Source organism: Notolepis coatsorum (assembly GCF_963971535.1).
Source record: "Notolepis coatsorum genome assembly, contig: SCAFFOLD_143, whole genome shotgun sequence".
Classification (NCBI taxonomy): domain Eukaryota; kingdom Metazoa; phylum Chordata; class Actinopteri; order Aulopiformes; family Paralepididae; genus Notolepis; species Notolepis coatsorum.
Genome location: NW_028173299.1, coordinates 244,345 through 268,648, shown reverse-complemented (window position 1 = coordinate 268,648; position 24,304 = coordinate 244,345). Strand labels below are relative to the sequence as shown.

General features: G+C 48.5%; 1 protein-coding gene across 1 annotated transcript; it reads right to left on the bottom strand.

Annotated features, from left to right (window-relative positions):
• Positions 1-353: 353 nt before the first annotated feature.
• LOC311247823 (pyroglutamyl-peptidase 1-like) lies at positions 354-24,304 on the bottom strand (the record flags this gene model as incomplete). The annotated part of the gene is made up of 4 exons (XM_084338818.1): positions 354-576; positions 1,760-1,992; positions 22,987-23,103; positions 24,212-24,304. The coding sequence occupies 4 exons, from the start codon at positions 24,302-24,304 to the stop codon at positions 354-356; spliced, it is 666 nt and encodes a 221-aa protein (XP_084194944.1).

Below are 24,304 nucleotides of genomic sequence, written 5' to 3'. Positions count from 1 at the left end.
TTTTTTTTATTCACTTCTGTGTTTCATGGATTTCACGTTACTGGACCACAAAATATCCTTGAACACAGCGTTTCAAGTTCCGAAGTAGTGGGACAAAAGCTTCAGTTACAACTTGAGCAACATTTGCTTTTTGCAATCCCATTGTTTCTTCATAATTTGAAGAAATACATAACTGATCCAGGTCCAACACAAAGGAGAAGGACTAGCTTAAAAAAAGAAAAAAAAGACAACAATGAAATGAGAAAACTGAAAATGTCCAATGGTAGTTTTGAATATGCACCAATAGAGATAGTAAAAATAAAATAAATAAAAAGGTTTGGCTACTTGAGGTTAAGTGCAGTTTCTTTCTTGTGTCAGGGGGCAGATAGGCTTAGTTGGCATTTGGAGGTCAAATGCTGGCATTGGATCTTCTCTTCTTCTTGGCCCAGACACTCCAGCATCTCTTGCACGATGGCCTGCAGCGCACGGCCCAGGTCTTCCCCGCTGTAAGGCTTTCCGACAGGGGGCACGTGAACAAATGCAGAGCGCCCGTGGCTCAAGTACAGAGAGGTATAGTAGGTGAAGTCACAGAGATATCTGTTAAAGGAGACAGCATTGGATCAAATAGATAGGGTCCTAGCTTAAATAGACAGGTAGAGCTGCCGCGGTATTGATGTTTTCCTTACCGCACAAATTTGCAAAATATTTCCTACCGCCGCGGTTATTACCGCACGCACACAAAAAATAAAAAAAAAAAGTTTGAATGCATTTTTTTTTTTAGTAGTAGTCTACTCTTTATAGCATATAGCCTGCCTCTAGTCTAAATGTCTATCTTTAGAGGATGACTTTGCAGCATGAATAATGTTTGGGATTAGGCAAGCACGCATTAGTTATTGAAAGTGAAACACGGATTCGAAGTTTCCCCTCTGGTCGTGCGCAGTTCACTCGGTGTCGCGGGCAGGGGTGGTTACCCCTAACCCCCCCGACCCTTTCTTATTATTATTACTATAAAGTTACTACTTTATAATAAAGGCATTCGTTTTGTGGCATTAACATTATATAGTTATACGTTCAATAACATCAGCGTATTTACCGGACCATAGCAAGGCAAGCAATACTCTATTCATATCTCAGTTCCTTTCTTTGCTCAGAGCGTGCTGAGTTGTCCCATTCTGCGGTCTGTTAATAAAGTTTTCAATCAGACAAGTGTATAGAACGAAGGGCTTTTATTATAACATTCGTTGCAGACAGTAAAATCATTATGTCTCGTTTAGTACTCCTGAGGAGCGATGGTAGTCCACTCCGGCGGAGAGTTAAAGCTAACGTTATTAGCCGTGTTGTGATGAGCTGACATTCAGGACGTAAAAACCTAATACGCGCTTGCCGATTGGTGGTAACACACTGCATGCCGCTACAACGTGTGACGCGTCTCTCTTCTGACCAATCAGTGGTCTGCAATGTTTCACATGACTTTTCTGGTACCCAATAGGGTCGCTTGGAACCTCGATAGAGGAGTAGGGTATATCTGCAGAGCCGCAAGCCCAACGAGAGGAGGGTAATTTATTATTATTATTATAAAAAACAGCGGTGACGCGGTATTCAGCCTACTCTGCGGTGGCCGTGATGTAACAGCGATACCGCAGTAATGCGGTAATCGCGGCAGCTCTAGAGACAGGTCCACAGAAAATGCAAATAAATAAAGATCAATTCATTATTGTGTCAAATCTTTCGGAAATTGCACTTCAAAGTGCTCGCTTATGGAATATAAAAAGACAGTTACCTTCCGGCGTCTTTGGAAACGGACACGGCGACTCCCAGCTCTGAGGCTTTCACTCTCTTGCATACGGATTCCATGTCAATAACCGAATCGAGGCAATCGGGGCCTCCTACGATGCAACACTGCGAGTCTGGACAGAAGCTGCTGTTGTCCAGGCCCTTGTAGCCACGGTTGTGGCCACACTTTTCCAACGTGACGGTGGTGGCCATACCCGAGACTCCAACGTGAACTACCAACTGGTTTTCCACAGAAAGAAAAACAGGAACAATCAAAGCGTTAGTAAGCCTAAGAAATAATGTTTGATTTAAAATTGGAATCATTTGCATAGGTTCAATGTCAACGATAGCAGTTGAGGGTGGCACCCTCAAGACCCCTCCGCTCTACATCTTCTGGCCGCCTCAGACCCACTCCTATCCGAGCTCCGGGAGGGTCATCAAGGAGAAGCCAGTTATTCTCAGTTCTTGCTCCAAAATGGTGGAACGAACTTCCCACCACAGTTAGGACAGCCGAAGCACGACCAATCTTTCGCCGTTGACTAAAAACACACTTCTTCATATCAATATCTGAAAATAAAGGGAAAAACAAAAAAACAAAAAACACTAACCTTCTTACGTCTTCTACTATCATGCACTCTTCCACTAAATGATCTTCCTTGCCTATATTACTAGCTACTAGGGGTGTAAAGGTACACGTATCCGTACCAAACCGAACAAGTTTCAGTGTGTACCGTACCGTACCAAACGGCTGTGTAGTGTACTGAACGAATACAACGGTATGTTAACGACCGCCCACCGGGGGCTGTTTTTTTCACAATCTAATATAATAATTTTAAATTTTATTTTTTTACATGTCGATTATTAATTCCAATATAGAATATTCGTTGACAGCCCTACAAGTACAATTAGGTACTGCACACTACAGCACCCCTGAGTGGAACATGGAAAGCCAAACTTTCCCCCACTGTACCGAAAACCGTACCGAACCTTGACTTCAAAACCGAGGTACGTACCGTACCATGGTTATATTATCATACTGGCCAATCGCGTCTCGCTCTGCCTACTGAGATATCATCTCTCCAGCACCTACTGTGCTCGTGGAAAACTTCACATACACCTCACTTGCACGTGACCACGCCTACTCCCGAGCGTGCCTCTACAAGACGCCGGAAGTGGTCACGTTTACACCCTTCCATTATCTTTTCCATCCGTGGAGCTGCTCATATGCACTTTAACCAGGTGGAACGTTGTTATGAAGAAAAGGGAGAAATTACGCAATGTTGGACTTTCGCCAGAGGTTCGCTGGCCCCCGGAACCTTCTCGGCACGTCCAGACGGAATGTCTGTCCTATTCTGTGCTTTCCTCGTCGCTTGGCAGCGGACCGATGGGCTACGCGCAGCGTTTGGCAGTCGAGCCACGCCGTGCTCAGGTAGGACCTACGCCGACAGGCGTTGGTACTGGCATATTCGATACTGCTCGTTGTCTCGTGAGACGACCGGGCGATGTATTGGCGCGGGGGGCTGGGTATTTGGATAAACGTGGTCATCATGACTCATTGTTGAATGTTTTTCCAATTATCCTAGCGCGCGCAGCTGATGCTAATGCTAAAGTGTTTGGGGCGCCGTTCCCATGTGCCCCACCGGGGCTGTCTCCACTCTTCCCTCCTCTTAACCATTTCATTGCTGACGGTCAATTGGTGTCTAATGTTGGGGGTTTAGCTGAGGCTTATTTACCCTTTACACGGGTGGATGGGCTGACGACAGGGCCCAGGACAGGTGTGCCGTGCTTAGAGGAGCAGGTGGCATCGGTCCTTTGCCCTGGCATGGTTGAACGGTATCCCACCCGGAAGCCGACGCCGGAGGGCGAGTCGGCCCGGCAGGTGGCTGAGTGGGACAGAATTTAGCGGCGACCAGTAACATTGCTCATTTGGCTGCTTTTCTGTCCACAATGGTGTCGGGCGGTGGGGCCTTAGGGCCAGCCGACGTCAAAAACATCGCACAGGTTTTTGAGGTTATTCAGCTTTTGACCCAGCCGCAGGCTATAACCGCAGGGAGGGCTAGGATGCTGTCAACGCTTGTTCACAGGCATCTTTGGTTGGAGCAGTCTCCCCTTGAGGAGGAGATGAGACTTCCCCTCCTCAGGGCTCCCCTCTCCGCGGATGGACTTTTTAGTCTGTCCGCGGGGGCACGGGCGGTATTTGACCTGGGCTCCATGCCGCGCAGCCAGAGGTGAGGGCACAGCCTGTGACCTGGACACAAAGAGAACAGGTGGTCACGAGGGCGACAGCCTCGGCGGCCGAGGGATCGGCTATATTAGATGGGCACGCCCTGAAAAACCGTTGCCATCTAGCTGTGTCTAGCACGCTCTCCGGTTACTCCCCCCCGCTACACTACAGGACTCAGGGCTGATTTGTCCCCTTTGGCTGCTGGCCGCGGTCTTCCAGTGAAGCGCAAGCGGCCCCACATTTCGCTTCTCATGGAGACAGGGGCTGACACCCAGTTGCTAGCTAGGCCTGGGTCTGTCTATGAGAATGCTGTGCTGTCAGGCGGCTCCCACACCACACGTCCTGCGTCTGTGTTTGGTGAGCCTGGTGTGTCTGTCGACGGAGCAGGGTTCCCTGTATCTAAAACATTTTGTCAGAGGGGGAACCCTAGGCCCAGGAGGTCGCAGCATGGGTTCCCCCAGCCCCGCCCTCGCCAGGCCGGGTATTACGTTAGTGCCTCCCCCGGCCGGAGGTCAGGCATGCGTAATTTTGGTGGTAGTAATATCACTACAGGGCTACGGTGTGTAGGGACTCACCCTATCGGGCAGCGTGGGGACCACACACCTTGCATGTCCAGCAGGCTGTCCTCAGCAGTCTATGCCGGGAAGATGCTCAGCGGGGGAGCCTATGATGGCCGCTCTCCCCATATCAGGCCGGCCCTTCCCTTGGGTGCGATTGCCTCGTTGGTAGAGTCAGGGTGCGATATCCCGGCTCCGCGAGACACCCTGCTCGCGCGGTTGGCGAGTCCAGGGTTGACAACGCACAGCGGGAGGGACCAGGCCACCTATCTACGGTTCCTGGCAGACGAGCGCCAGTTGGCTGCAGGCCGCTTTGGGATTATCACCACGTATGGTTACGGAAGTGCCATATGTCGGCGTGGATGGAGAGAACGCTGAGGGTGGGCTTGTGTTGCAGTTTACACACCCCCACCCTCCGTTTTTGGGTTTGGTACAGACTCTGTTGTCAAGGTCCACGGCAGTGACAGCCCTGGCCGAGGAGATTCACTCTCTGGTGGCGAAGCAGGCCGTCGTAGTGGTCCCAAGGGAGGATGCGATGAATGGCGTTTACTCCCGGTATTTTCTGGTGCCCAAGAAATCGGGAGGTGTCAGACCCATACTGGACCTGTCTGCGTTCAATCGGCTGATTGTGACGAGGAGGTTCAGAATGTTGACCGTCAAACACCTGTTAAGCCCTGTCAGAGTGGGAGACTGGTTCACCTCCATAGACCTGAAGGATGCGTATTTTCACGTCCCGATCTTCCCCCCTCACAGGAAATTCCTGCGTTTCCTCTTTCAGGGCGTAGAGTACGAATAACAGAGGCTGCCGTTCGGCTACTCTCTGGCTCCTCGCACATTCACCAAGTGCGTGGGGACCGTGCTGGGACCTCTGCGGCGTCATGGGATATGAATTGTATTCTACCTCGACGACATTCTGGTCCTCAGCCGGTCAGAGGAGGTCGCCAGGTCTCATACCAGGCAGGTGGTCGAATTCCTCACCAGTCTGGGTTTTGCTGTGAACTGGAAGAAGAGTACTCCTCTTCCCAGTCAACAGGTGGAGTACTTGGGCTTGGTTCTAAGCTCAAGGTCTATGAGGGCAACCCTCTCAGAGTGGCGGCGAGAGGATATTCTCTGCGCGCTCAGGAGGTTCCGTCCTGGCAGGACGGTTACGGCGCTGTCCGTGATGCGCCTGCTCGGTATGATGGCATCCGTGGTCACCGCGGGCCCTATCTCAGGCATGCAGAACTCTGTTTCTGCCTCCTGTTCTGGGGAAGCCTCTAATAGCTTGGCTGCTGAAAGGGTGAATCTGGAGGGGATGGGTCTTAACCCTACGGTGGTTAACACCATCCAGAACGTGCGCGCTCCGTCCACTACCGCGGTTTACGCAGGGAAGTGGCGTATGTTTCAAGAGTGGTGTGAGGTTGGGAGCCTGGACCCGGTGTCATGCCCCCTGGACTCGGTTCTTTCCTTCCTCCAGTCTATCCTGAATAGGCTGTCGGCCTCAACAGTGAAGGTATACGCTGCAGCTATATCTTCTTGTCATCTGGGCTTTGAGGGCAGAACGCTGTTCAGCCACCCTCTAGTGAAACGTTTCCTGCTTGGCGCACGGCATCTCAAGCCTGTGGAACGTTCTCTGTCTTCGAGTTGGGACCTCCAACTGGTCCTAGGACGGTTGTCGGAGGTCCCGTTTGAGCCTCTTGAGCAGGCGCCGTTGGATCGACTGTCTTTAAGACCGCGTTCCTTTTGGCCATCACCTATGCTAAACGCGTGGGTGAGCTGTGTGCTCTCTCTGTGCGGTCTGAGTGCCTGTCTATTCAGGCCGATAGCGGGGCGACTCTGAGGCCTAATCCAGTCTTTGTGCCAAAGAATATTCTGAGCTCTTTTCGCTCCAGGGATATTGTGATTCAGGCTTTTCACCCTCCTCCTCACGTTAGTGAGTTGGAGGCGAGCCTTCACCTGTCGTGTCCCGTCTGTGCACTGGGGGTTTACCTTAGTCGCATGCAGGATCTCAGGGCTATCAACTGTTTGTTTGTTACGGTGGCTCTCGCGCGGGTAAGGCGCTGTCCAAGCAACGCCTGTCACACTGGTTGTGCGAGGGCATTGCCCTTTGCTACACGTTGGCTGGAGAGGTTCCCCCCAGGGGCGTCAGGGCACACTCCACTTGTGGTGTGGCGGCCTCCGCTGCCCTGTTGGGGGGGGCCTCGGTGGAGGACATCTGCGCTGCGGCCTCCTGGTCCTCCCCGGGGCCTTTCATTAGGTTTTACCTCATGGACATGACTGGGGTTTCTGTCTCCCAGGCAGTCCTGAGGTCCGGGACCTCTCCTGCGTCCCGCCATCAGGTGGGCTAGCAGGTGTGTGTGGGTGTGGACCGCAGAGTGCTGTGTCACACGTGGTCCCGAGTGCACTGTGCGTTATTGGGTGACTGGTTTCCTTTTTCGCACATTGGTTGTAGTTGACTGCCTCCCCCCCTTCGTTAGGACGGGCGGGTGGACGGGACTCCCCTCCTCCCTGGCGGGGGCTTACGGGCCCTCAGGGGGTGCATTTGACGTGGCCACACGTCCGCTCTGCCCCTTTTGATCTCAGTAGGCCAGTATGATAATATAACGAAGGTTATCCTTATCCTATAACCCTAGTTATATGAATACTGGCTGAGCGTCTCGCTCTTCAGCGCCCTGAGGTCCCTTTGGATGTTTTCCACGTATGAAATTCGATCTTGGAAGGGTGTAAACGTGACCACTTCCGGCGTCTTGTAGAGCAGGGATTAAAGCAAAAAGAAATCTCCTGACTGAACTTTTTTCAGGCCAAGTCATATTCTTATTTTAACCTCCACTATATATTTTTATTTAATAGCGTTAGTGTTTTAAGGGAACTAGATAATTTTGAACATCTTTTCTATTGCCAGTTTGCTTTTACATAATATAACTGCTGTTTTCAATTCATTAAATGAAACTGATTGCAAGGGTTGACTGACTTTGTCATACAAATAAACAAATCTACATACTGTAACCTTTCAGTATTGTGTATAGTTCAAATTCAGTATTGTCTATAGTTCAAATTCAGTATTGTGTATAGTTCAAATTCAGTATTGTGTATAGTTCAAATTCAGTATTGTGTATAGTTCAAATTATATATTGTCTATAGTTCAAATTATGTATTGTGTATAGTTCAAATTATGCAGGGCTCGAAATTAACATTTTTACTTGGTAGCACTGGTGCTCCCAACTTCAAAAAGTTGGGAGCACGGCTCGAGCCCAGCTCTCCGCATTGCATTCAGCTTTGCTGGTCGTTACACTATTAGGGGGTGGGAAGCTGATGGGTGGGGATCGGACGTTGTGGACAGCGACTCCTACAGGTTGGTTGGTGCGCCTGCGCAGTAGAATCAGGAAGCGACGGGGGCGGCGTCCCTCCAAAGCGCAGACCCCCGACGCTGAAAGATCACGCAGTGCAGGTGAAAAGATGCGACGGCTGCTACCTCGAGTACCGGAGGGGACTCGTGCAATGTATGGCTTCGTCCACATTACAGCCGGCTTGTGGGAGGCATGAAACAGCGTTCGAGACAGGGGAGGGTAGAATTGGACGCTACGAAATTGGGATGGGAGAAAAATTGAAAATGGCAGAAAAAGTAGATAAAAAAAAATTGGGAGCACCAGCAAAAATTTAGGAGCACCCACCTAAATGTAAGGAGCACCAACAATATATATGTAATATATTTTTTGTATTGATAAAAAAAATTACAATATAACAGTACTGTAATGCAGTAAAACAGTGAAAGTAGCCTTGAACTATAGTACAGTGTAGACCTAGTAGTGTAGCCTATAGTGTAACTAGGCATGTGCCGGTATGACATTTTGAGGGTACGATAACCTTGGGCAAAAATACCACGGTTTCACGGTATTCGGTACATTAAAAAAATCCCCCATTGAACCAAACGTATTACAGTGCACAATAAGCTTTTCTGTAAGTGTTATTTATGAATGTGTGAAGACTGTCTGTATTACACACAGAGGGAACTGTCTGACCACTTTAAAACTAAGTACAGTGTTCTGAAGGGCCAGATTAACATTGAGAATCTACGTTTTATTGTTTTATATAACTTGTATATTATTTATATATATAAGCTATATCCCTTTAAGCCTCCGTTTGAATCATAGCATTATTCGCTTTCCTCATTGGATAATGCCCTTGACGTCGGCGGCGCCTAGAATCGCGCCCCTGAGACAAGTTCAAAGACGAGTCTGGACTTGTTGGGACATGCCTGGGGCGGGGCCAGCGCATTGATCCCAGACAAGAGCTTCGGCTGCGCACTAGAAAGCCCTCTAAGTATATATATCGTGGAAGGCGCGAACAGTAGCAGTTCGTCTAGCAAGCAAACAGTGGTTGGTTCGTTCGTCAGTACAACGGTGAAGTTCAACCTAATACCCAGTAACGTGAAGTTCGTCCGGAGTAATGCAACAGCAGTAGTTGAACCTAGCGTATAGCAGAGTCAAGTTCGACCTAACTTAATGTGAAGTAAAGAGTCGTCATTTAGTGTGAATCGTATTACAGCAGTTCGTTCGGTGTGCAGCATTAACAAGCAGTTCGTTCGTTTAGTAACTAGCGTGAACCTTAGCAAGTGTGTGTGGACTTAAAGTAATTAGTGCCAGCACACGAGGTGGGCCTAGTAGCAGAACTATTGGACATGTGCGCATTGGAACCTACCGCGGCGATATTGTAGAACCATTATTGGTTGGATTATAGTGCTTGTGGAAACGTAGTACCGTGGAGAAGAGCATCGTTAATACCCTCGTCGTTTGGATTTAACTACCCTGAGGATTCTACATCGGGCTAGCTTCGTGGACGAAGCTGGCTGGCTATCATCATTGCTATCGGGCATTGGATTACAGCTATTACCTTGCTGCCGAGCACTTGGATTATAAAGACCGGATCCGTATGAGAACCCCTTTTCTTCAAGTGAACAGCCTGAGTATCCGTACATTCTTCCTTCCTCTGGAGCTTACAACTCTGGGAGGATATCACCAGTCTCCAGCTGTACCCTCGTTTTGCCCCCCTATATTGCCATCCCACGCCAGGCAGCGTCTGGTCTAGTATACCTAGCCTAGGAATTATTCATTCCCACTGACTTTGCTACTCTCTGACTTTCTAATATCATTCGCCATAAAAGAGCGACCCAGTAATTGACAGTTGTATCTTCTGCATAATAATAAATACTGTAAATTATATCTCCTTGTCACCGTGCCGTCTATTCTGAGTGTCTGCCATAATTAACTGTACTGTCTGGCAAGTAATAATAATAATAATATGTAGTAGTGGTTTAATCTATCACAATCTTTAATACAGTCAGGGTTTTGTAACCCCTCAGTTACAATTGGTCCTTCGAGCCGGAGGGTATCAGTAATTCTAATCATATTAATAGTAATATGGCCAGCGGCGGACACTCTCCAAACGGCTCTCCCAAACTAGCGCGCCCTAGGCGCCAACGTCAGCCCCCTCCACAATTGGAGGACTACGCTGTCGTTTTACCTCCTAGCTTATCTAAAAAGACGTTAAGCACGGATAAAACTAATAGTTTAAGCATGCCCAACCCTATCGACTTGTCGGCCCCTCTAGTAGAGACCCCAGCGGGTTCAAACGAAACTGACTTAGCTCACGGGGGGGACAAGCGGGACATGACGTGACTATGCCCAAAGACCATAGCGCCACCGAGATGGACCTCGGAGCGCCGGAGGATAAAGACAGCGCCACCGAGATGGACTTCGGAGCGCAAGAGGATAAAGAGCACGCACCCGAGATAGACCTTGGCGCGCACCAAAGAGAAGAGTACCGCGTCTCAGAGATGGACCTCGGAGCGCAGGAGAAGATAAGAAGCAGCGCCCTCGAGATGGACCTCGGAGCGCGTAAAGAGAACAGGTCAACGCCAAGTCCTGTCAACTCCAGATCACCCTCATCAGCGTCATCCCCAAGCGAGGCCGACCAGAGACTAGCGCAAGCCCTGATCGCCACGCTGACAGCTTCAACCGAAAGAGACCGCCTCCAGGGTGAGCGTGAACGTCTCCAGGCGCAACAAGAGAGTGAGCGTAACCGCCTACAGAGTGAACGCGAACGCCTCCGACTGGAAGAGAGTCGCCTCCAGGCTGACGGCGCGATGACCATCAGACTGGAAGAGAGGCGCCTCCAGGTTGAAGAAAACATCCAGCGAGACCGCGCCAATGCACAACGCGAGGCGGAAAGAGACCGTCTGCAGGCGCAGATGATAGAGCAAGTGCTCCAGAGGGCGACCCCCCACTCCTCCACCCGGAGCTGCCGGAGATCATCACGACACGGGTCGAGGGCACCTTCCCCTCCCCGACCAATCTATACGGGACCCAGCCAACGGGAAGATCCCGCCTACGTCGCCGAGAAACTAACTAAGAGACTTCAAGGCCTAGCGGAGGACGAGGGAGGACAACAAGCCCACCAGCACGAACCTATTTCGGACCAGGAGGCACAGTACAGCCCCGACCTCAGCCCGAGACGCTGCGTTATGAACCCCCGACCCAACCCAGGGGTGAGTTTAATCAACAGTCAGCACCGAGGAGCAGTACCTGGGGGCCCGGCCTCTGGTTCCCACCCAGCACTAACCCACGACCCCACGTACGGGGAGACTCGCCAAGGAGGCCTCTCCCCCTACGCGCATCGGTGTCACAGCCATCCATGGCATCTTACATTGGGACACCCACATTCCCAGACTTTACGCGTGAGGACAGAGCACAGTATACTGAACTACGCATGTGTTTAGAGACTATTATGTCCGAAGTACAGGACGAGTCCTACAAATATGCCATCCTCCTCAAGCACCTTAAAGTACCCAGAGTACATAGCGCTGGCATATTCTAACTCAAGAACCCCCTACTCTGATGCCCTGGTGGCCCTCGACGCGCGTTATGGATGTACATGGGACTATGTAATTCAAGAAATACGGGAGATTGAACGCCTCCCCCCAGCTAAAGACAATAGAGCCCTGGATGACCTATCTATAAAGGTACAATCCCTGGTAGGGATGCTCGGGTCACAGAAGGAGAAGGGGAGATATGAACTATACGCCAACTCCAACGTGGAGCGGATACTGGAGAAGCTCCCCCCAGCCCGTCAAGAGCGCTTTCGGCGGCAGAGAGACCACCGTGACCCCCACGGCCCAGAACAATCCCTCCTAGACCTTGCTGACTTCCTAGCCAGGGAGGTCAGCAGTCTACGAATAGACACATTCGCGTGGGGTGGCTCTAACCCTAAAGATGGACCGAGAAGGTTCAACGACAACCGCCGGTCCGTGACCATGATGCACCAGGCCGAGTCAGTGCCGCGGCACAAGAGCCATAACACCCCCCCCCGCGAAGGGAAAATGGAAGATCGCCTGCCAGTATTGTGACCACGAACACTGGCTATCTCAATGCGACACCTTTAAGAAGTTGACCGCTGAAGAAGTGAGTCAGTGGATTAAAGCGAACCGCCGCTGCTTCCGCTGCGCGCGCAGCCACATGGCAGCTGAGTGCCGCCTGAAGAAAAGATGCAGCAAGTGTGACGGCGCCCACCTGGAGGTCCTACACGAGAGCAACAAGCGGAGACCCGCATCACAAAGCAGCTCGAGAGCAGACGTCCTATACATAGACCCTGCGAAGAGCGGGAGCTCCCGAGTGCTCCTTAAGGTGGTCCGAGTGCTCCTGAGCTACGAGGACAAGGTCCTGGACACCTACGCCGTCCTCGATGACGGGTCAGAAAAGACTCTCCTCCTCGCTTCCGCCGCAGCCCAGTTGGGCCTGCGGGGTACCGAGGAAACAATGACAATCCGTACCATTCGGCGAGACCTAAAAACAATAAAGGGTGAAAACGTCTCATTCACAATAGCAGCGGTCGAGCAGCCCGAGAAGCGGTACAGCATCACCAAGGCATTTACAAGCCACGACATAGGTCTGTCACGCTATGACTACCCCATCCCACAGCTGATGGAGAAGTACGTGCACCTACGCCGACTGCCTATACCGCTCATCGACGGCGCCACACCGACACTGCTCATAGGCTCCGACCACGCAGACCTCATCGTCCCAACGGACGCGGTCCACATCGGACCCAGAGGCTGCCCAGCCGCGGTCAAGACCCGCCTGGGCTGGACGCTCCAAGGCCCCCTCTCCGGGCCTTCCAACCGACCAACGTCTACACGCTGCCTCTACACGAAGGTGAGCGACCAAGACACTACCCTCTTGCAGCACGTCGAGAGACTATGGACATTAGACTCGCTGCCATTTAAGAACGAACGTAAACTAGTTCGCTCCAAGGAAGACAAGTACGCCATAGCTCTCCTCGAGCAGAAGACCAAGAGGGTCGAGGTCGACGGAGTGATGAGATACGCGACTCCACTCTTGAGGCGGGAGGGGATGCCCACCCTGCACGCATCAAAAGAAGTGACACAACGCTATCTACAGAACACCGAGCGGCGTCTCGCTAAAGACCCCCCTCAAGCAACGATATACCGCGCCAAGATCGACAAGCTGATCACGGCTGGACATATAAAGAAAATCGACGACCACGAGGCAGACCAGACGACTGAGTCCTGGTACGTGCCCCATCACAAGGTCCACCACAACGGCAAGAACCGCATTGTATTTAACTGCAGTTATCAGATTGGACTACAGAACCTGAATAACTTGCTCCTGCCCGGCCCGACACTCGGCCCCTCCCTCCTCGGCGTACTACTACGTTACCGCCAGGACAAAGTAGCCATCAGCGGCGACATCAAAGGAATGTTCCTACAAGTGCGACTGATGGAGGAAGACAAGCCCCTGCTGCGGTTCCTGTGGAGAGAGAGGATCGACGATGAACAACCCTCAATCTATCAATGGGAGGTCCTCCCATTCGGCACCACATGCAGCCCATGCTGCGCCACGTTCGCGCTACAGAAGCACGTGGCCGAAGACCCTGGAGCCGACGAGGAGGTCAGACACAGCGTGGAAAAGAGTTTCTACGTGGACAACTGCCTACAGAGCGTATCTACGCCAGAAGAAGCTGAGAGCATCTTGCTGAAGCTACGAGCCTCCCTGGTCAAAGGCGGATTCGACCTTAGGCAATGGGCCAGCAGTGACCCTCACGTACTCCGCAGCCTCCCCCCAGAGACAAAGGCAGCAAGCAGCGAGACCTGGATGGCGACCACCCCAGGTGAAGCACAGGAAATGACATTGGGCCTCGTCTGGCGTTTCAAAACAGACTCGCTCCATTACAAGCACACACCCCTGACCAAGGAGCAGGGAAGGTCGACCCCTCTACCGACCACTCGGCGGAGTGTGTACCGAACACTCGCAAGCCAATACGACCCGCTTGGGTGTATCCTACCTTACACCACTCGGGCGAAGATGCTGGTGCGAGAACTGTGGGACAAGGAGCAGGGCTGGGACGACCCCATACCCGAGCACCTGGCTTCCACCTGGAGAGAATGGGAGGGAGAACTCGACTCACTCCAAGATGTGAACATTCGACGGAGCTACTTCCCCCCTACAGTGCGGCTGGAGACGTGTCAGATAGACCTGCACGTCTTCAGTGACGCCTCCGAAGTGGCTTACGGATCGGTAGCTTACCTGAGAGCCCGACAACAGGGAGGAGAAGTACATATAGCCTTCGTCCTGGCCCGCTCGAGGATAGCTCCCCGCAAGCAGCAGTCGATCCCGCGTCTAGAGCTCTGCGCAGCTCTGGTAGGCGCGCAACTCGCCACGCTGATACAAAGTGAACTCACCATAACGGTGCGAAAGACAATCCTGTGGTCAGACTCTATGACTGTGCTCACTTGGATCCAGTCCGACTCCTGTCGATACAAAGTTTTCGTCGGAGTCCGAGTCACCGAGATCCAAGACTTGGTAGGATCAGCATGTTGGAGATACGTTGACACCAAGCAGAACCCAGCGGATGTCATCACACGGGGGATGTCCTTAGACGACCTCACACGTCTTAACCCTTACAGTGACGGTCCTGAGTTCCTCAAGCTCCCGGAGGAGAAGTGGCCTACCCCCACACCACGGGAGGCGAGTCAAGAGGAGGCAGAGATCAAGAAGTCTATGTTCTGCGGGCTGACGCACGCCCCGGCTCCAACGGACCCGAACCTAGACGACTGCTTAACTCTTGAGAGTGCTCAGAAAAGGACATTCTTGTGGCACCACCCTGAGGTTCCCCCCACCACAGACCTTGACGCATCGAACTACAAAGAAATCCTCCAGACCATGAGTACGGACTCATTCCTCATGTCCTTCCGGAGATTCCAAGCCCGGAGAGGAACCCCATCTGTGTTGTTGTCCGACCAAGGGACAAACTTCAGAGGAGGAGACAGAGAACTGAGAGAGAGCTTCCTGGCTATGGGTGAAGAACTTAAGACCCGCCTCGCTCCCGCTCAGATCACATTCCAGTTCAACCCCCCGAACGCCCCTCATTTCGGGGGAACCTGGGAAAGAGAAGTCCGTTCTATAAAGACTGCTATGTACACCGTACTTGGGGCCCAGACCGTGGTGGAGGAAGTCCTGATGACAGTCCTCACGGAGATCGAGGGCGTCTTGACCTCTAAGCCCCTCGGTTACGTCTCAAGTGATGTAGCAGACGTCGACCCAGTCACCCCAAACTATCTCTTGATGGGGCGGCTGGACCCTGCCCTTCCACAGGCTGTGTACAGACAAGATGAGATGAACGGCCGGAGAATGTGGAGACACAGCCAAGTATTGGCCGACCAGTTTTGGACCCGCTTCCTCCTCCATTATCTACCGTCCCTCCAAGCCCGTCAGAAGTGGGTAAAGGACAGGGACAACCTGAAGGTGGACACAGTCGTCATGATAATAGACCAGTCACTACCCCGAGCTACGTGGCCGGCCGGCCGGCCGCGTGAGCAGAGTGATTACTGGTGCCGATGGGGAGGTCAGAGCGGCAGAAGTCATAGTCCAAGGGCGGACTTACACCCGACCTGTGGCGAAGTTGATAGAGCTGCCGGAGATCCCTGACTCCCCTGATGACGACCATGACCCACTGACTTTGTAGATTGCCCTACTCCTCACAACAAGTATGGAGAAGTTGACTGGACCCTAATATTAATCTGTGCTCCCTTTACTAATTAGGTGCGGACTAATTAGGAGGCGGCTGTTCTGAAGGGCCAGATTAACATTGAGAATCTACGTTTTATTGTTTTATATAACTTGTATATTATTTATATATATAAGCTATATCCCTTTAAGCCTCCGTTTGAATCATAGCATTATTCGCTTTCCTCATTGGATAATGCCCTTGACGTCGGCGGCGCCTAGAATCGCGCCCCTGAGACAAGTTCAAAGACGAGTCTGGACTTGTTGGGACATGCCTGGGGCCAGCGCATTGATCCCAGACAAGAGCTTCGGCTGCGCACTAGAAAGCCCTCTAAGTATATATATTGTGGAAGGCGCGAACAGTAGCAGTTCGTCTAGCAAGCAAACAGTGGTTGGTTCGTTCGTCAGTACAACGGTGAAGTTCAACCTAATGCAGTAACGTGAAGTTCGTCCGGAGTAATGCAACAGCAGTAGTTGAACCTAGCGTATAGCAGAGTCAAGTTCGACCTAACTTAATGTGAAGTAAAGAGTCGTCATTTAGTGTGAATCGTATTACAGCAGTTCGTTCGGTGTGCAGCATTAACAAGCAGTTTGTTCGTTTAGTAACTAGCGTGAACCTTAGCAAGTGTGTGTGGACTAGGGCTGCAACGATTAGTCGACATAATCGACGACGTCGATTATAAAAAATCGTTGACGAGAAATTGTTGCGTCGATTAGTCATTAAATTTTTTTTTTTTTTTTTTTTTTTTTTTTTTGTGCACTACCTATCTTTGTGAGAGTGGCTTCTCAGGGTTCCAGACAACATCATAACATGATGATCCCATAGCAAATTTTGGACATTGAAAACATTGTTCCCCTGCAGGAGATGATGATCAGACTAGACACACAATACATTACACACGCACTCCTCTCACTCACACACAGCGATCAGAGTAAGACACACACATACACACTCCTCTCACTCACACACAGCGATCAGAGTAAGACACACACACATACACACTCCTCTCACTCACACACAGCGATCAGAGTAAGACACACACACATACACAAATTACACAGTACACACCTCTCACTCACACAGCGATCAGAGTAAGACACACACACAAATTACACAGTACACACACTCCTCTCACTCACACAGCGATCAGAGTAAGACACACACACATACACACACACACACACGGACTCCTCTCACACACAGCAAACAAAAGTTATTTAAAGTACACTTCCACTTTAATTTGTATTATTTAATTTATTTATCTTGTTATGAGTGATTGCTGTATTGTTCTTCAAATACAAACACATTTTCAGTGGCTTAAAGATCCAAATTCAAATGTTTCATGAGTCATTATTTTAATTTGCTATGGGATCATCATGTTATGATGTTGTTGTTTGGTCCTGACAAGAGTCTCAAAGTCTGGGGTGATGGTAGACAAGCAACTCTGAGGTCATGCTCAATGTCCAATCTGTTCCTCTGCTCTGTCTTCAGCTGGACCAGAGCTGAGAAGCCACTTTCACAAAGATAGGTAATTAAAAAAAAATTTAAAAAAATTGTTTGTTGTTGTTGTTTACATTGGTTTTCGATTAGTCGACTAATCGAAAAAATAATCGGCAGATTAGTCGACTACCAAATTAGTCATTAGTTGCAGCCCTAGTGTGGACTTAAAGTAATTAGTGCCAGCACACGAGGTGGGCCTAGTAGCAGAACTATTGGACATGTGCGCATTGGAACCTACCGCGGCGATATTGTAGAACCATTATTGGTTGGATTATAATAATATAATAATAATTTAGGACCTGCTCCGAGGTCATCAATTGGCACACATGCGATGCATGCATGCAATTCGTATCTGCGATTAACCCATCCCGTCGCCCTTCCCCCCCAAGGGCAGCCGGGAGCAGACAGGCGTCAACGTGAGCCGCGCCAGGGGACCAATCCAAGTGCTCCTGTCCGTCTTCGTCAAGGACGCCACAGCGTTAGCGATCTTGTTGTTGTGCATGTTTTTCCATTGGGTTTATCTTATCGGGGGGGAAACCCTTGCGAGCACGGGGAGAACATGCAAACTCCACACAGAAAGGCCTGGGAGATACCCCACCTGGGTACCTGGCATCATGGAAACCTGGTCCCCAAGCGGGAATCGAACCCTGGACCTTCTTGCTGTGAGGCGACAGTGTTTGTGGAAACGTAGTACCATGGAGAAGAGCATCGTTAATACCCTCGTCGTTTGGATTTAACTACCCTGAGGATTCTACATCGGGCTAGCTTCGTGGACGAAGCTGGCTGGCTATCATCATTGCTATCGGGCATTGGATTACAGCTATTACCTTGCTGCCGAGCACTTGGATTATAAAGACCGGATCCGTATGAGAACCCCTTTTCTTCAAGTGAACAGCCTGAGTATCCGTACATTCTTCCTTCCTCTGGAGCTTACAACTCTGGGAGGATATCACCAGTCTCCAGCTGTACCCTCGTTTTGCCCCCCTATATTGCCATCCCACGCCAGGCGGCGTCTGGTCTAGTATACCTAGCCTAGGAATTATTCATTCCCACTGACTTTGCTACTCTCTGACTTTCTAATATCATTCGCCATAAAATAGCGACCCAGTAATTGACAGTTGATCTTCTGCATAATAATAAATACTGTAAATGATATCTCCTTGTCACCGTGTCGTCTATTCTGAGTGTCTGCCATAATTAACTGTACTGTCTGGCAAGTAATAATAATAATAATATGTAGTAGTGGTTTAATCTATCACAATCTTTAATACAGTCAGGGTTTTGTAACCCCTCAGTTACATACAGAATATAAAATACTTCCAAATAAACTTTCATGATTATGAATATGTAGGCTACATGTCAAAAGGGCATTTTGCTAATGTAATCTACTTGCAAAAATGTGTTATAATATAGCCTAGTACTATTCTTACTAGTGCTGTCAGGCGATTAAAAAAATGTATCTAATTAATTACAGGATTTGTAAATAATTAATCTAATTAATCGCATTTTAATCGCATAACCATTTTATGCCTGATATTCTATATTCTATAATCATATTTCAAATTGCATGTGTCCGGATGGCAGAATTCAGTACTGTATCTACAAAACCTTCTGTTTAATCATCTTCCATCTATTAATTTGCTTAGATTTTTCAGGTCTGGTCAATTTGAGCATGGTGTTATTCACAGTCAAAGATTTAAAAAAAATGTATTGATATTCTCATTTGGTTCATTACAATTTACTCAAAATAAAATCTTCATTCAATCAATCACCACGCAGATTGATTGATTGAATGAAAATGTTATTAACAGATTGCAGAATGGGTACAATACAGTACGGCTCAATACACACAATTGTTATGGGGATGCAGACCAGAGAAAGACTTTCGTCTTGTTTACATCAGGGTCCCCCATTTTCAATTCATAATGAATTGTAAGTAAGGGTGCAACTTGCACCGTGCAATCCATTCTTTGTGGATCTAGCCCACAGTATTTCTGATACTGGGAATACATTCCCTGAGATTCATAGATGTCCCTAGAATCAGATACCAAGAACATGCAAATGGACCATATAAAAAAAAAATCTGTAAATGTGTATTCTACATTCTTATGGAATGAATGATAAAAAAAAATTATATAAAAAAAAAAATTGAGTTAATTAATTTTTAGTTAATTTTCATAACGCGATAATTTGCTGTGTAATTAATTCATCTAATTAACGCGATAAACTGACAGCCCTAATTCTTACTATATTAAACTTTGGATTCATCTTTTGTGGTGGCTCAACATTATTCACACACGGATAATGGTTCCGCACGGACCATATTGTTTGTTACATTGCTGTTGGCAAACTCGCTCAGAGTGTCAACAGAGTGTTGATGTTGAGTTGATGTTAGCTGCTAGCTGGCTCCCCGAATCCACAACATCCAGGCAGCCAACCGTACAAAATACAGTCTCAGCCAATCACATCGATTTGTACAGTTAGTTAGCTCCACTCCATTGCGAATTAAAAGTTAGCCAGCCAGGACAGCCCGTATTAGCAAGCTACAGTTGCTAGGTAGCTAACGTTAGCCACCCGAAGATCAGTAGCTAGCTAACGTTAGCCACAGCTTCAAAAACAAATTTCAATTATGTTATGAGCTATCAGCTAGCCAGCTAGATAACGTTAGACAACGCCTCGTGTAGTAAACTAAAGTGAATAGTTTACTGGGCCATTGTTTAATGCTTCAGTGGTGTTAAAAGAGGACCTGCACGCTTGCTATCTTCGGTGCAAATGATACAGGTCTGTGACAAGACGGGTCTGTGAGGGGGAGGGCACTGCGAGCAGTGTGTGTGTGCGTCAAGCTCACGTTTGATTGGTTAGAATACAAATCATATTATACCAGGTAGCCAATTCCGTCAGACTCCAAATCAAATTGACAAAAAAATTTAATAAAAAAGACTGAAATCCGTCTGGAGACGGAACGCTTTAATGCATGTGTAGAGGCACGCTCGGGAGTAGGCGTGGTCACGTGCAAGTGAGGTGTATGTGAAGTTTTCCACGAGCACAGTAGGTGCTGGAGTAGGGCTGGGCGATATGGCCAAAAACATTATCGCGATAAAATTATAAAATTATTTTCATATAACTCGATATCGATAATTATCGTCGATATAATGTCTGTCAAGTTTAAAGGGGAACTATCTTATAAATGGCCTTTTTCAGTGTTTAGCATTGTTTCCTAGCTATGTGGACTTATATTAATATGATCTATGTCTCTAATTCTCATATTGGCGCATTCTTCCAATTCTCCTCTCACAATATTCACCCTCACTGAACTGAGTCATCTGAACATGTGCTGATCTGTGATGTCAGAGAGACACCGCTGCATGTTAATGTTCAGGCGGCGCAGTGGTTTAGGTGCCCAGGCTCAAAACGGCTTAAGATCTTGAGGTAGAAAAATGCTGTTTTTGAGGACTTGATTAGAAATACAAAACAATGAATAAAAAAAAATATATAATTACAGAGGTGTTCCATAAACTCACAGGAATTGTGTAAAAGTGCCCAAATAGTGAAAGAAATAGTAAAATAGTTCCCCTTTAATTAACTTATTATGCCCAGCGCCGATGGACGGGCTATTAATAGACTTGTTTTTCTGCTGCAAATGTCTCGAGTTGATGTCGTCATCAGTCCGCGCACGTTAGCAGTTAGCCAGAGCGAGCAGTGTATCCCATGACAAAGTACTAAATATCCCTAAAATACTCTGTTCCGCCCCAATACATTGCAACGACGTCCACCGTATACCACACACTACTATAACCGTGGCATCAGAATTCACGCCACACACATACTCGGCACGTAAATATATAAAATAGCGCCGTGCAAGCTAATTATCCTAGCGAGCCAAACGATACAATTGCGCTGTGCACAGGGGAGGAAATTAGGCCACTTTACTCGCCAATTGCGAGTATTTTTTACGTTTGGCGAGTAATTCATGAAGAGCACTCGCCAGTCTGGCGAGTACTAGTAATTACAAAACAAAACAAAAAAAATCATTCTGCAATCTGCTGATTCGCTCACTGGCACAAGCCGAACTCTGACTCCCCCCTTGATTCCTCCCATTTGCGCCTCATAATAATCCAACCATAACCAATGAACATCATCGTTGTACAGATGCGCTCTAAGCTCCTCCAATGAACACTCATTTTCTAGAAGATGCCGCCCATCTAGGGGAAGTGGACAGACCACTGCGCGCGGACCTACAGACTCCTGCCACCGGCTTGACAACGTAGACAAACTTAGACAAAAACACATCAGTGGATGAAAATAATTGCATGTAGAGTCGTCGCTTTCGGATATCAGTGCGGTCTGACATGGGGGCGAACAACAGCATGCGACTCCTTCGAGTCGGATGAGAATGACAAGTCAACCAGCATTAGCCGGCTAGCTACCTAGCATGTAACAAGCTACCATAACGCGCGTTCAACATAGTGGACTATACTGAGCGGCTTTGCTTAAATGCAGCCGAGTGACATTTTATTATTACCGGGTTTCCCCCCATATCACCACTCGCCCATATGCCCTTCACAACGGTGATGTTGTCATACTTGGCATTCAGAATACACCTGCTGAACCCCTAGCGTTGTCGATTCGGTTCCAATGTATTGTCATCATACAGCACAAGTACAGTACAACCAGAATACATTTGGCATACAACCAGAGTGCAAATGTAACAAGTCAAGTTCAAGTTGTTTTATTTAGCTATTACATTACAGTGAAATGCTTGGTTCTTTCACTGCCCAACTCAGTCCAACCTAAACCAGCCCAACCCAGTATAACCTAGACCAGCCCAACCCAGCGTCTTTCACTGCCCAGTTCAGCCCAACCCAGTCCAGAATAGTTCCCTCTTTCATGTTAATATGTGATATCCTAATATTTTGAAGAGTAGAGACAGTGTGATTAATACATGTTGTATGCTAATATTGTGGAGAGTAGAGACACTTATTCATGTTTTATGCTAATAAATATTTTAACGAGTAGAGACACGGTGTGATTATTACTATAATTGAAAATCAATTTGGACGAAGACATACAAAGAAGTAATTATCACAATTAGCGATTTTATTTTTGGCTGGTAAAGAAATCAGTTTGGCTGGTAAATAAAATCATCTACTCGCCAGTTGGCTGGTAAGCCAAAAAGTTAGTTTCCTCCCCTGGCTGTGCAAGCTAATTATCCTAGCGAGCCATATTGCCAAAGTACTAAATATCCCTAAAATACTGTGTTCCGCCCCAATACATTGCAACGACGTCCACCGTATACCACACACTACTATAACCGTGGCATCAGAATTCACGCCACACACATACTCAGCACGTAAATATATAAAATAGCGCTGTGCAAGCTAATTAGCCTAGCCAGCCTTGTTTACCGAGTCCTACCTCCGGGTCTCCTTCCGGGTCTCCTTCCGCTATCGGCCATCTCCTTCACTGATTGGTTGTTAGTGCGTGTGCTCATATCCAAGCTTGGAAAATCGATATATCGAAACTTTGCGACCACGTTTCATGTTTATTTCGAGGAAATTATTTATCGCGATAGTTATCGTTATCGTTTTATCGCCCAGCCCTATGCTGGAGAGATGATATCTCAGTAGGCAGAGCGAGACTCAGTATTCATATAACTAGGGTTATAGGATAACCTTTGTTTTTGTGTACCGTTACACCCCTACTACCTACTGTACTAATATGTCTCTACTACTATACACTCAACACTGCAGCACCCAAGTTTCAACACTGTTTGATGAACATTGTTACTCGGCTGAAAGAGTTGTCATGCAGTCACTTCGCTGTAAGTAAGTCGCTTTGGATAAAAGCGTTCAACTAAATGACTAAATGTTAAAAATGTAAATGTTTTCCTCTTACCAGTGGATGATACTGCTTCCATAATGAAGGAACCAAACTCTGGACTGCCTGGTACTCCACAGGCACTTCATACACATGCAGGGCCACCTCGTCACCCAGGCCCAGCTTCTCCAGCTCCTATCAGAGCAAACAATAACCCACATGGAAATGCTACAAATAAAGGGTAAACGGTGCATTTACATAGCAGCTTTTATCCAGCTTTTATTCCTCACATTCACCCATACACTCACACACCGACGGCAGTGAATCGGAATCGGGAGCAATTAGAGGTTAAGTGTCTTGTTCAAGGACACTTCGAATCGACACGCTGCCTGGGAATCTAACCGGGAACCTCTGGATCACCAGACGGCGGCTCGACCTCCCGAGCCACTGTCGCCTCAAATGTAGAAATTCAAACCACAGTCGTCACAATATAAATAATACTCATATTTTGCACTGGCGCCCCGACAAAGGTAACAAAGGTAACTTGAGCTCCTTTATATAATGCATAAAAAGATATTAGAAGAACAAGAAGAAGAAGACGTAAACATCAAGACTGGGTGTGGCTGAGACAAATCTGTGGCCGATTAAAAGCCCCGCTCCGCAGGACAACTGGTCACGGCTGCAAAGCCCCCCATAAATATTGAAAGGGGGCTCGTTTGACCACATCCCTGACCCCGCCACAAAGCTGCCTTTTGTTTGCTTATAATATCCTTATCAAGTCCGTCTAGACACCCTGACAACCATTGTCCCCCATCTCCAATATCCCCAATAGGGCTCTGAACCACCACGTCTGGCCTTCTCCATACAGGCCTACTGGCTGACCGCCAGGCCCAGGGTAGCCTCCATACAGGCCTACTGGCTGACCGCCAGGCCCAGGGTAGCCTCCATACAGGCCTACTGGCTGACCGCCAGGCCCAGGGTAGCCTCCATACAGGCCTACTGGCTGACCGCCAGGCCCAGGGTAGCCTCCATACAGGCCTACTGGCTGACCGCCAGGCCCAGGGTAGCCTCCATATCTCGTTTTCGTCTCATCTTATGAATGTTGTGACGTCCCGAGTGTAAATAGCTGGCTGATGGATTTGACGGGCAGAAAAGAAAAAGAAAAAAAAGGATAAACTGAAAAGTGGTTGTTCAGGTTCACATATCAACAAAATAAGTAGCAAACCTGATGAAGCTCTAATACAAAAAATAACCCTTACCTGTACTGCTACCCAGCTAGCGTTGACCACGTGCTCTCCCTTACCTGTACTGCTACCCAGCTAGCGTTGACCACATGCTCTCCAAATGGTCCGAAACCTGGAAAACACTGTTCTTTAATTTGCTGACTTTTCAACAT